Consider the following 12,747-nt stretch of genomic DNA (forward strand, 5'->3'; position numbering starts at 1 on the left):
TTTCCCATTAAATCTTAGATCTTGCTGATTTGTTATTGAAATATCCATCTTCAATTTTAATACATAATGCGTTCGTTTTATTTTCCCCAATTGTGGGTGTATTTGCAAGTCACACAAGTTTTCACAATTGTTGGATAGAATTAAATCCAGTGTATTTGTTGGTTTAAAGATATTGTTTTGGAATGTTGGTTTGTATGCAAACTGTTGAGTTTAATTACTGTTCAAGTTGTCTATAAAAATAGTACACAAATATTACTTCTCTTGCAAAGATATGTGTCTCTGACATCATATCTTTGCAAGCTTTGAGAAAGTTTAATTCACAAAATTATATTGCATCATCTGAACAAATATGATTTGATTTTTAAACAACAGCATTGATTTGGTAAACAAAAACCATGTGCCACAAACTTGCTAGAATATTTGGACATAATTACAAGTGCAACTTACAATGGTAAGGAGGTTGACTTATTGGGCTGGGGGAATAAAAATGAGCAATTGCTTTTACTCCGAGTTTTTGGAGTAATTGCTCAAACTATGTGAATAAAAAAGCTTTAACTCATAAAACAGCAAGCAATTCTTCAAATTTTACAAGCACCTATAATAATGCCTTTTAGCTTTTGATAATTGGACATTTATTTTATTATTTTACCACTTTATTTTACTATATTTTGACTATATATATATATATATATATATATATATATATATATATATATATATATATATATATATATATATATATATATATATATATACATATATATATATATATATATATATATATATATATATATATATATATATACATATATATATATATATATATATATATATATATATATATATATATATATATATATATATATATATATATATATATATATATATATATATATATATATAATTACATTAAGAAATACAACATTGTGATGGAACTTAAAGTTTCATGCTTATCTGCAAAATCAGCCATATCTATTCTTTAAATAAAGAAAAAATCGTTAAAAAATACAACATAAAAAAAGCAAAAACAAAGAAATACAATGAGTCCTGGTGTCAAAACAAAACAAATTTAAGTAGAAAATTGTTTTTGAAAATCACTCATGTTGAATTGGGCGAGAAGAATTTTATTCCTATGGGTGCACTTGGATATTATTTCAATTTTTTATTTAGCAGATTTGGATTTTTGAAGAAATTTTATGAAATTCTATTCTTCAAATCCAAATCTGCTAAATAAAAAAAGTGAAATAATATCCAAGTGCAGGCATAGGAACAACTTTCTTTACTAACCAATTTTCTACTTCAATTTTTTTGTTTTGACGTCAGAACTCATTCATTTTAATGTGTAAAAATATTTTAGGATTTTAAACTTTCAATATAACTAACCTTTGTTCTTCAACAAGTATCTCAGAAGACGGATCAAAGACACTTTCAAAGTACTCAGGCAACTCATCATTTCCTTGTAAAATAGCAGAAAGACTTGGTGCTATTTCATTTTCCCACAAATCTTGAAGCTGTTCCTCAGAAAATGGCTTTTGCTTTTGATTAGTTGGTGTCTTTTTATGACGCTTGATTACTTTTTTCTTTGTCTAGTAAAATTTTATATAAAAACCTTTAAAAATTTCTATCAAAACAAAATTTAGTTATCAAAACATATATAATTACTTTTGTTAATATAGATCCTTTATCTCCACAAAACTTTTCCAGTAGCTTCAAAAAAATATGAAAAGTTTCTATCAAGTCTGCCAAGTACTTTCTAGCAAAAGTAAAACAAAAAATATTTAAAAATGAAAACATAAATAATAGAGGAAAAAGAAAATTTTTTTTAAAGAATTAATGAAAAAATAGCAATAAACTTGAATTATTTTCAGATATAAACACATTTTTTTTTTAATATATTAAAAAAATTCCAATAAAAATATTACAAATAAATTATATGCCTTACTTTGATTGCATATTGGCAGCATAACTACGAATCAACAAAAGAAAAATATTTCTGTATTCCTCATGATAAAATACATTATCTAGAAAATAAAGTATATATATATATATATATATATATATATATATATATATATATATATATACTTTATTTCAAAAAGAAAAGAAAAAAAGATTAGCTAATTACCGATATCAAAAAAAATTGTATTTTAAAATAAAATCGCTTTTTTTTTTAGGCATATTTCTACTTTTACTGATTTTCATAGTTTTACAACAAAGATGAGTTTAGATTGTATTGAGATGATGCAGGGTGTTAGCCAGAAAAAAAATTTATACAGCGTTTTAGCAAAATTGGGAATTTAGGTGCGGCTAAAAAAAAAAGAAAAGGTCTAAAAAAGTATTTACAATTTTTAAAAAAGTAGATACAATTTTTTAGATACAATTAAGTTTCAATAAAAATTTTCTATTTTTGCTGGGTTATTCATAGGAATATTTTTCTGTTTTATTTTTCAGGAATATTTTTATATTTTATAAATGTTTAATTATAATTATTCAACTTGTTTCATTTTGAGCAATTTTCGTCAGTTTTCATTTTTAAATTGCTTCTCTCCTTTGTTTAATATTGTTGAGAGAAAACTAGAACAATTGTTTGCAGTTTTAATGAATGAATTAATAAATTTATTTATTCAAACTTTGATCTATTTTAATTGCGTAAATCGCTTTTAAATACAGTTTTAAAAGGTTTAAACGATTAGTTACATATATTGTCTTTTTTTATTTTTATTTTCATTTTTAAGTTATAAATGTAAAAAAAATGCTAAATATTATTTAATTTTTAACAAAACATTTTTGACGATTTCCAAGATCCTGTTGTAACTTTTTAACTTGCTAAAACAACTTTTTAACGAGAGTCGATAAAAAAAACTATACATTTTACTTAGGAATGCCAGAATTTTACGGCTTTTACGAAGGAAAACACTGGAAAAAAAAATTATTACAGGTTTGTAAAATCTGTAAAATTGTAATTTTTGTAAAATCCAGACGTTTGACAACCCTAATTATAATGGAAAGATTTCGAATATTTCAGATTTAAAATACTTAGTATTTGAAACTAAAAATTTTAAAATAGTTAAAAAATTTTTTTAACTTTCTTACATAGGTAATCGTATTATTGTTCATCATATTTTATATTACAATTTATATCATAAGATAAATTCAAATAGTAAAAAACTTATTTAAATCGATAGCTTTTAAATGAAAGTTAAATTAAAGTTTCCGAAATTTTAATAACCTTTTATTGAAAAATTGTTTGGCTCGCTAAATTCCGTCAAATATAATGCTACTTTTATTTAAATATTCGGTGTAGTTAAGGCGATTTACAAATTATTCGAATTTATTTATTTGAAATTGGCATGATTTTATAGGCGTATTATGTCCAAACAAAAGCTTTAGATGTTATATTTTTTTTCGCTTCAGGTTTTTTTAATATTTGAAGAATTTTTCTCTTTTTTACATAATTTTCTAATCCTTTTTACTACCCCTAATTGTGAATACAAAGAATACCATTTTGGAGCCTTTAGATTACTTTCGCTCATCGGCGTTAACATGAATTTAGTTAAAATCTTTTGAAAAAGTACCTTAATTTACTATAGATCCTAGTTCTAATCGTTTCTGACCTATTAGCTTTATATAGTTGTCAAAATACAATATTTTTATCAATTTTTACAAAAAATGCAAGAATTCCGACCAAAAAAGAACTTGCAATCAAGAAAAAGCGCCAATAGTCGTTAAAAGTTTTTAATCTATGATGTTCATTTTACCTAAAAATCATATTTATTTAAAATCTTATACGAATTTGGACAAGCGAATTAGGATTTTAAGAATATTTAAAAAAAAAAAAAATCTACGGTCTGGTTTTTTTTCGCTTCAAACATTTATATTTTATGATACCGCAAAATTTATCATTTTATTTTTTCTGTCTTTTTTCGATTCACAGACCTGATCATTTAACGGAAATATGCAGTAGTCAACAAAATATCATACAGATGCTATAGTATTTTAAAATTGCCTTAACTACATTGAGTAAGTAACAAAGACATTTAAGGGGCAGATCGATTTTTTTCAATTTACAAATATACATTAAATATCTACGTAAATTTTGAATTTGTAAATTAAAAAAAAAATTATTATTGTAATTATTGTAAACATTGGTTAATAATTAATAATATTATTATATTATTTAATTATCTTCTTTTATGTTTTACGCAAATATAACATATACAATACGTTTCATTGCAAGTTTTATTTTTGATTTTTTTTTGTTGTTATTTTCGGTTTACTTTACCAGCTAATTTATTTTAGCAAAATTATTAATAAATCTTTTAATATAAAAACGTTATTAACTTATTTTATATTATAATATTTATTAATATGCAAATTTTATTTGTAACTTTCCTAACTTAAGATAAAAAGCAAGAATGTAAATAAAGAGTTTTTGAATAACAAAAATAAATTAATAAAATAATTTATTAAACGCATTGAACAATTTTAACTGGAGAATAACTGACGTCAATTAAAAATTAAAAACATTTTTTTTTCAACTTTTGAATGAATGATCTTGTTTGTTAATGACGACACTTTTTTTTTCACATTAAAAAATTAATTAATCTTAATTCTTAATTGATTTTTTTAATTCATTTCCTTGTCGCGCGTACTAATTGTGTTTTTTACTAGTCTAGCGCAACAATTTAAATCTGAGACTGATTAAATTATTTTTTTTACCACAATCTTAAAAACCTTTGGGAATTTTAAATCAATTGGGAAACCACGTTATACGCGGCGCCATCAGGCTAGCTAACACCCTGTTATGGTCTATTGAGATGATGGTCTATTGAGATGATGGTCTATTGAGATGATGGTCTATTGAGAAAATGATCTATTGAGATAATGGTCTATTGAGATGATGGTCTATTGAGATGATAGTCTATTGAGATGATGGTCTATTGAGATGATGGTCTAGCAGTGTTTAAGAACCAACGACTTACTGTTAGTTTAATTATAACTAAATTGACATTAAATCTTAATAACAGTTCTTTTGACAATTAGTGCAAGCCAGATAATACAATCAATTACGTATAAATAATCACATCAAATAAATGTTGACAACTACCATAATAGTATATTAGCATATTAAAAAGTCTTAGATAACTCAGCTAACTCTTCAAACGAAAGTTTTCACTCCTTATCGAGATGCATTAAACCAAGTTTTAGTAGCAAATATGCATATCATTCCAAAAAAAAACTAGACCCAAAATTAAAACCAGACCCAATCAAAAAACCTAACTTTTAGTATTAATGTTGTGACAAAAATAAGCAATCTTTTTTTGGTCATGTTTGGTCTACACTTTTTAGTTGGCCACAAACTACGCAAGATATTTAATAGAAATACAATTAAAATAAGCTATTTGTGTATGTATAAAATTAAATCTGCCATATATTTAAAAAAGGCTCTTTACAATTCTTTGTGTTTAAAGGTGACAAAATCAAGTGAACATTATGTAATTTATCTAAATTAAAATAATTGAAATTATTGAAACTAAAAATAATTAAAGGTCATCATATTTTAAAAAACCACAAAAACGTATCTTTATAAACTAGAATGTTATTTGTTTTTTAAATTCGGAATATTTTTATATTTAATTACTGTTTTTATAATTAATTTACTTGTTTTATTTAACTGCTTTTTCATTTTTGTTTTATTGACTGATTTATTTAGGGATTAGCCCAGTGATGTGTACATACATCAATAGACTTGAATTGGAAGAACATGTAGCAATGTGTACATACATTGATAGACTTAAATAGGTACAGCATATAGCAATATGTACATATGTTGTTAGTCTTAAATAGGTAGAACATGCAGCGATGTGTGCATACATTGACTGACTTAAATATTTAGAACACGCAGGGATTGTACTGACATCGACTGATTTAAATAGGTAAATCATACAATATTTTGATATAGTCAAAAAACCAGATTAATTTATAAAGCAAAAAAAAAATGTTAACAAACTTTTAATAATTGATGAAGCATCTTTAAGAATAGTATCTTGCGATTTATCCATGTTTGTAATCCATGTTAATAGTTCTTTATATGCTTGAACTGCCGAGTGTAATCTAAATATAAGTGTTACTGAAATCAAAAACATTTAATTTATTGTGCTTATACTCTTTGCCAAAACTTAATGCGGTAGTCGTGTAGTGGTAGAGTGCTTGCTTCATAAGCAAGCGGATCTGAGTTCGATCCCCACCACATCCCTGGTAGTACCGCGCTCAACTCGTTTCTCTGCGCAGCAGCCTTGTTTGTCAAGGTTCATGTTTCGGAGTTATAGAGTTGAGAGAGGGTTATACCACAAATAAGTAGCCTCGTCGTCAGTAGTGGCCTTCTCAGCCTTGAGGAAGTGAACTAAAAAATAAAAAAATAAAAAAAAACTTAATGAGTTGAGAGTTGACTTTATTACTGATTTGAACAACACAATAATTTTTTTACTTCACTACTCCACTTACCTTAATTCACACATACAACACACACGCACACACATAAATGCATAAAAAAGAGTTAACAAAATTAACAGAAAATGGAATTTTTTTTTTGGAAGGAAAGTATAGATTTTTTCTTACTAATCATCTACTTTGCTTTTTCTTTCATTTGAAAAATTGATTGAATGCTTAGATTAGTTTATAAAACAAGACAACAAAATGATGTCTTGTTCCATAGACTAATCTCAGTCTATAAGACACCATTTTTAATTTAAACAATATAAGCACACTAAGTGTGCATATATTGTTTAAATTATTAATGGCTACATTGTTCACAAAATACTGAATACACTGTTACTGGATTTGTTGGATTTTTCACAAAAATTACTTGAAGTTATTTTGAAATATATTTATAAGAAATAGATAGGGGGATGAGGTCAAAAATCAGTATCTAAATATTTTAATTTAATTTATCAAATTTATTTTTAACATCCTTTTTCACAAATTAAACTTTGTAGTAGAATCTTATCTAACATACATATAAATAACTAAATAAAACTGGTTATGCCACAATATAAGTACAACAAAAATTACCTTTTTTGCCATGGTTGCCATACTCTGGTTTTATTTAAATCAAGTTGAGAAAAATAGTTGTTGATTCCTTTGAGAACATAGTGAAACATGTTCATGTTGATTGTTTCACTAAAGCATAATATTAAATTCACCAGAGGGAAGTCATGATAAAACGTAATTAACTATCAAAATTTCAAAGAAAATTTTTTTTTTATGGTTACCTCACATATTCAACTTTAAACAAATATGCACGATTAAATGACATAAAAAATCTAAAGCAAAAACTCTAAAATAAAAAAATGCTATAAATAAGTTTCTCATAAAATTTCTTTAAACAACTCTGAAAAAGCACCTGACTGCCCAAAAATAGTATGTTTCATCATTTTCTTGCATAAGTTTTCCGACAATGTTATTCTAAAATATATATACGTATATATATATACATATATGTATGTATATATATATATATATATATATATATATATATATATATATATATATATATATATATATATATATATATATATATATATATATATATATACATATATATATAAAAGGGTGATTTAGGGTTAATTTAAACTTATTTTAAATCTTGTATGGCCATGGTGCCACACAATGGGTTTTAGACCAAAAATAAAAAATATCTTAATTATAACAAAAAAAAATTTTAAAAATTTCCCCCATAAAGCAATAAAAAGTTTTTAATGATTTTAAGCCTTTTCAATATTAAGTCATGTATTAGAAATACATATATTAAATATATTCTAGATGCTTAAAAAATTAGTACAAGTATAACTTTTAAATTTTATTATCAAAAATTAGTGTTTTTTTTTAATTGTTTTTTCAGTTTTTGCATAAACCATAATTTCTTGCAATGTTTTTACTGTACATTCTGCATAAATATTGGATCTTGCAGTGTTTATAAGAGTTTCTTGATTACACCAGTGTCTTCAAAAAGCTTTTTATGTTTTTGCATACTGGTTAACTGCAGCTAATAAAACTTCATAGTTTGTTCTATTAAATAGTGATTGGAAAATCAGATACTCATCCATTCACCAGTAATAAAATTGCATGCTGGTTGCAGTTGTTGCTGATATTCTGGCAATAAAATAAATGCCAGTAATGCTATGATTCCTTATGAATTTCATCTAGCATTACTAATATTTGGAAGAGCATTAAAAGTAATTTTGGCAAAATCTTTATTTTCCACATAATATCTGTAATGATGCCCTAGCTCACACAAAAAAATCATGTCATCATGCCATACCACTGCTGGTATGCTGATGATTGATGTTGACTGTTTGAAATTTTTAATCAAGACATCATAATTTTGTATCAGTTCATCAATAAAAAAATAATTTATACTTGGTGATAATGTTTTGTCTCCAAAAATTTCATCCCTTACATGCTTCAATAACAAATCTAACACCTGATGCTTGCAACCAATATATTGTGGAAATTCCAAATTCCTGGCTATAAAGTCTTTTTTTTAATATGCTACAACACTACCTTTTGCTCTAGTATTTGTGTTTGTTGTGTCACAAATAATCACTTACTACTTCCCATATATCAAATTCATTTAACAAATTAATCAATACTGAAACAATTGTTTTGGCTTTGCCATCCTCTAAAAGCAAGGGTGCCAACTTTATTTTCTGATCATTGTTTTTTAAAATTACAGCTTGCGTTTCATTCTGTTTAATCTTTTTGCCATCAAAATGTAGTGCCCATAAAGATTTTTTTTTAATTTTCTTTAATTCCTCTTTGATTCTATCAGCTTCTTTCATAACTGCTTTGTAAATGCTTGCCTGTGTTGGAGTTGCAATATTAATACCTTCTTCTGACAATTGATGACATTTTTTGTTCTGGTGTGTACTTAGCTTTACATTCTTTACTATAGAAACAGCTGGGGCTTTTCTTTTTCTTTTAGGTCTACTGAAATTACTAGTAAATGGGGCAAAATCATTGTTAGTCTCTCTTTCACTGTTACTAGAGTCAGTGATTTCTATTTGATGCATGGTTATGGTAATAACAGTTACTTTATTTTTGATACATTTAGATAATTTTTGAAATAACATATCCGTTTTCCGTTACTTTCAACTTACACTTTGTAAAACTTTTTTTCTTCAGTACTCAGCCATACACCTTTTTTATTTGTAATACCAAACAATATTTCATTATCAGTGTCTTCTGATCTCTGAGATATTTATTCACCAAATTTTCAACTTTTCTTGAAACTGATTTTTCTGTTATCGTTGGAAAATTCAGCTTGGTCCATAAAAAAATTAATTCACAGGTAATAACCATGCATCTTCCAAAAACAGATTTCTCTAAAGTGGCCAAGTAAGTGAACCTCCCTAAAACAACTAGTATGTTTGGAATTCTAATTAGCTTGTCAAGTGGTTCTTCAATTTTATTAATTTCTGTTCTTTTTGCCTTTGCTTTCTCAAAATAAACTAAATTGCTTTGCCAAGTTTTGTTGTTTTTGTTTATGACATCACTGCTTATTTTATACATCCCTAACTAAAAAGATTTAAATAATGAAATATTCTTTATAATTTTAAACATTACATTATGAAAAATGTTTTGTATAATGAAAGAAAAACTGAAAAATACTGAATTAAGTGATACAAAAAGTAAACTAGCTAGTTTTAAGAAAGTTTTAAAAATTTGAATAAGTTATCAGTCTAATATATATATATATATATATATATATATATATATATATACATATATATATATATATATATATATATATATATATATATATATATATATATATATATATATATATATATATATATATAGATCTATAGTTTGTTGGCTTTAGGAAGAGCGGAAGGAAAAAAGTGATTCTTACGCCAACACATACGTCACTTTTAATTACTTTTGACTTTCGTCCAACATTTCCGTGTTGGACGAAAGTCAAAACCATTAATTTAATTACAAATTAATTGTTATATAAAAAAACCACAAAAACGCAAATTTAATTGACCAGAATGTTTTTAAAACATTCTGAATGTTTTTAAAAATATAAACAATGTTTTTATTTTTATTTTTTTTAATAAAATGTTTTTATTTTTATTTTTTTTACTGTAAATCATGCGCGGAGTGTTGCTACATCGACTATCTTATAGCCTGACTCGCAAGGGAGTGTTGCTACATCGACTATCTTATAGCCTGACTCGCAAGGGAGTGCTGCTACATCGACTGACAAATAGCCTGACTCGCAAGGGAGTGCTGCTACATCGACTGACAAATAGCCTGACCCGCAAGGGAGTGCTGCTACATCGACTGAGGGTTTGGTTGGGGCAGGCAGTCTATCATTATTAAAAAAAAAAAATTCCGGTCTTGCATTTTAATTTTTACTTTTTGTCAACAAAATATGGAAAAAACTTTCGGACAACATCTAAGGGTTCTATATATATATATATATATATATATATATATATATATATATATATATATATATATATATATATATATATATATATATATATATATATATATATATATATATATATATATATATATATATGTATATGTCATATTAATGCAAATAATAATACAATAATATAAACAAAAAAAAAAACCTTGACCACTCGCATCAAATGATTATAGCAAATTTCTAAAAACCTTTCACAAAACTCTTTCAAAAATAATCTAAACATTTAACAAAGCAAAGTAAAGAAAAAGATCAACAAAAGGCATTAAATACTAAAGTAACTAGTAATTATGTAAAACCTTATGCTTAAAGTGGAACTCCTTTCAACTGTAGTTTCGTTAGCTGCTATTTTTCGTCTGCTTACTTTCGCTGGATATTTGTTTTGATCAAAACTGATATCATCTACAGCTAAAGAATTGCATTAAAACTTAATTTTTTCATGAAAAAAAAAAAAAATTTTGAATGTTTTTTATATACCTATTAAACATATTTAAATATTATATGTACTAAAAGTCAATCCATTACATGTGACATGCTTGTGTTGGACGAGTGTAGTTTTGTTCCCAACCCCTTTCAAATTCATGACCCAAAAACTCCCACCAAATCTTGAATGTCTAATAAAAAAAAAAAGAATCAAATTATCTTTTTATTAAAAAATAAAATAAAATATATTTGGATTAAAAGACAACCTGGTGTTTGCAATTTTTTTTGAAGATACTTTTTTTAAAGCTTCTTCTTTTTCTTTTGCAACCAAAAATGCTCTAAAATTTAAAAATATTAAAATTAAATATAAAAACTATTAACTATTTTCTAACTATATCGTTTACAAATGTAAGCAAGTGAAATTAAAAAACACTAGACTCACACCAAACAACTTTTTAATAAAGCTTTTAATCATTAAAATTTTTAATATTTAATTTATATTATTATATATAATATTATATTAAATTATATTAAATTTTTATTATTTAATATATCTAAAAATGTTTTAACTAATAATTTCATTAAATTAAATTTAAAAAAGTGTCTAAAACCTAATAAAACTAAAACTATTTGTTTCTGGCCATTTCTATTTCGGTGCGTGATTTTTTATTTTCTTTGTTTTTACAATGAGTAGCTGAGATTATAGCAAATGCACTTTATGATTTTCTTAAAGAACAACTTTAAAAAAAGTATTTTTGGCATATTTTAGGCTACCTGAATGTTACATATATATATATATATATATATATATATATATATATATATATATATATATATATATATATATATATATATATATATATAAATATAAGTATATATATTAATATAAATATATATGTTTTTACCATATAATATTTTTGTGTGTGTTAATGTTGCAATAGTTTGAAAAATATGCAATAATCTAATGCTGAATAATTCTAAATGCACTCTTTTTTTTTTTTTTTTTTTTTTTTTAGATTATTCACCTCCCCAAGGCCCGAGGGGGGCCACTACAGTCGAGGAGGCTACTCATTTTTTTTTTTTTTTTTTTTTTAAGTTGTTATTCGTGGTACAACCCTCTCTCAACTCTTTAACTCCGAAACACGAACCTTTCCGAGCAAGGCCGCTGCGCGGAGAAACTAAATTGAGCGCGGTACTTCCAGGGACGTGGTGGGAGTCGAACTCCGAACCTCTCGCTTATGAAGCGAGCGCTCTTACCACTACACCACTACCGCTTATGAAGCGAGCGCTCTTACCACTACCACCACTACACCACACCACTCAAGCAAGAAATACTTGATGACTGCTACTTCACATCGAAAAAATATTTAATTATGAGTTTTAGAGATATGTTTCACTTGAAATGTGAAAAACTCACAACTAATTTATTTTCATGAAAATAACTGAAATCAACAAATTGGCAACTTCTGTGCATGACCATACATGAGCTGCATTTAAATGATTGCTGTGATTTGTGGAATGTGAAATTCTGTAGTTTTCTGGAAATTTTTACTAGTATCTAAAATATTACTTAAAAAAAAAGTATATAGCTGAAACTTATATTTTCTGAGAAATTAAAACTTATTTATCTAGTAAATAAAATTTGCATTTTTCTGTTCCATGCGTGATTCTGTTTCAAACTTAATTTATTCTTTGATAACATTACTAATGAATACCATTCTTTGTTTACAATGAGAGTAAATTGGATATTGCTTTAAGAAAAATAAGAGAAAAAAATAGCGGCGAAATTTATTTGGTATAAAACCAAATGAGGGTGCCAATTATTA

The 12,747-nt window shown here is 25.5% G+C and overlaps 1 protein-coding gene across 1 annotated transcript in view; it reads right to left on the reverse strand.

Moving 5' to 3' along the window:
• The window catches only part of LOC101240464 (protein timeless homolog), a 111,614-nt gene that overhangs the window by 63,982 nt on the left and 34,885 nt on the right, over positions 1-12,747 (reverse strand). Inside the window, exons 10-20 of the mRNA XM_065810167.1 lie at positions 11,188-11,259; positions 11,024-11,112; positions 10,798-10,906; positions 10,647-10,716; positions 7,403-7,464; positions 7,272-7,322; positions 7,072-7,179; positions 6,011-6,114; positions 1,943-2,021; positions 1,663-1,753; positions 1,384-1,586 (exon numbers count right to left, since the gene is read on the reverse strand). Coding sequence (XP_065666239.1) covers positions 1,384-1,586; positions 1,663-1,753; positions 1,943-2,021; positions 6,011-6,114; positions 7,072-7,179; positions 7,272-7,322; positions 7,403-7,464; positions 10,647-10,716; positions 10,798-10,906; positions 11,024-11,112; positions 11,188-11,259 — 1,038 coding nt within the window. The remainder of the gene's footprint in view (positions 1-1,383; positions 1,587-1,662; positions 1,754-1,942; positions 2,022-6,010; positions 6,115-7,071; positions 7,180-7,271; positions 7,323-7,402; positions 7,465-10,646; positions 10,717-10,797; positions 10,907-11,023; positions 11,113-11,187; positions 11,260-12,747) is intronic.

Source organism: Hydra vulgaris, chromosome 11 (genome assembly GCF_038396675.1).
Source record: "Hydra vulgaris chromosome 11, alternate assembly HydraT2T_AEP".
Taxonomy (NCBI): Eukaryota; Metazoa; Cnidaria; class Hydrozoa; order Anthoathecata; family Hydridae; genus Hydra; species Hydra vulgaris.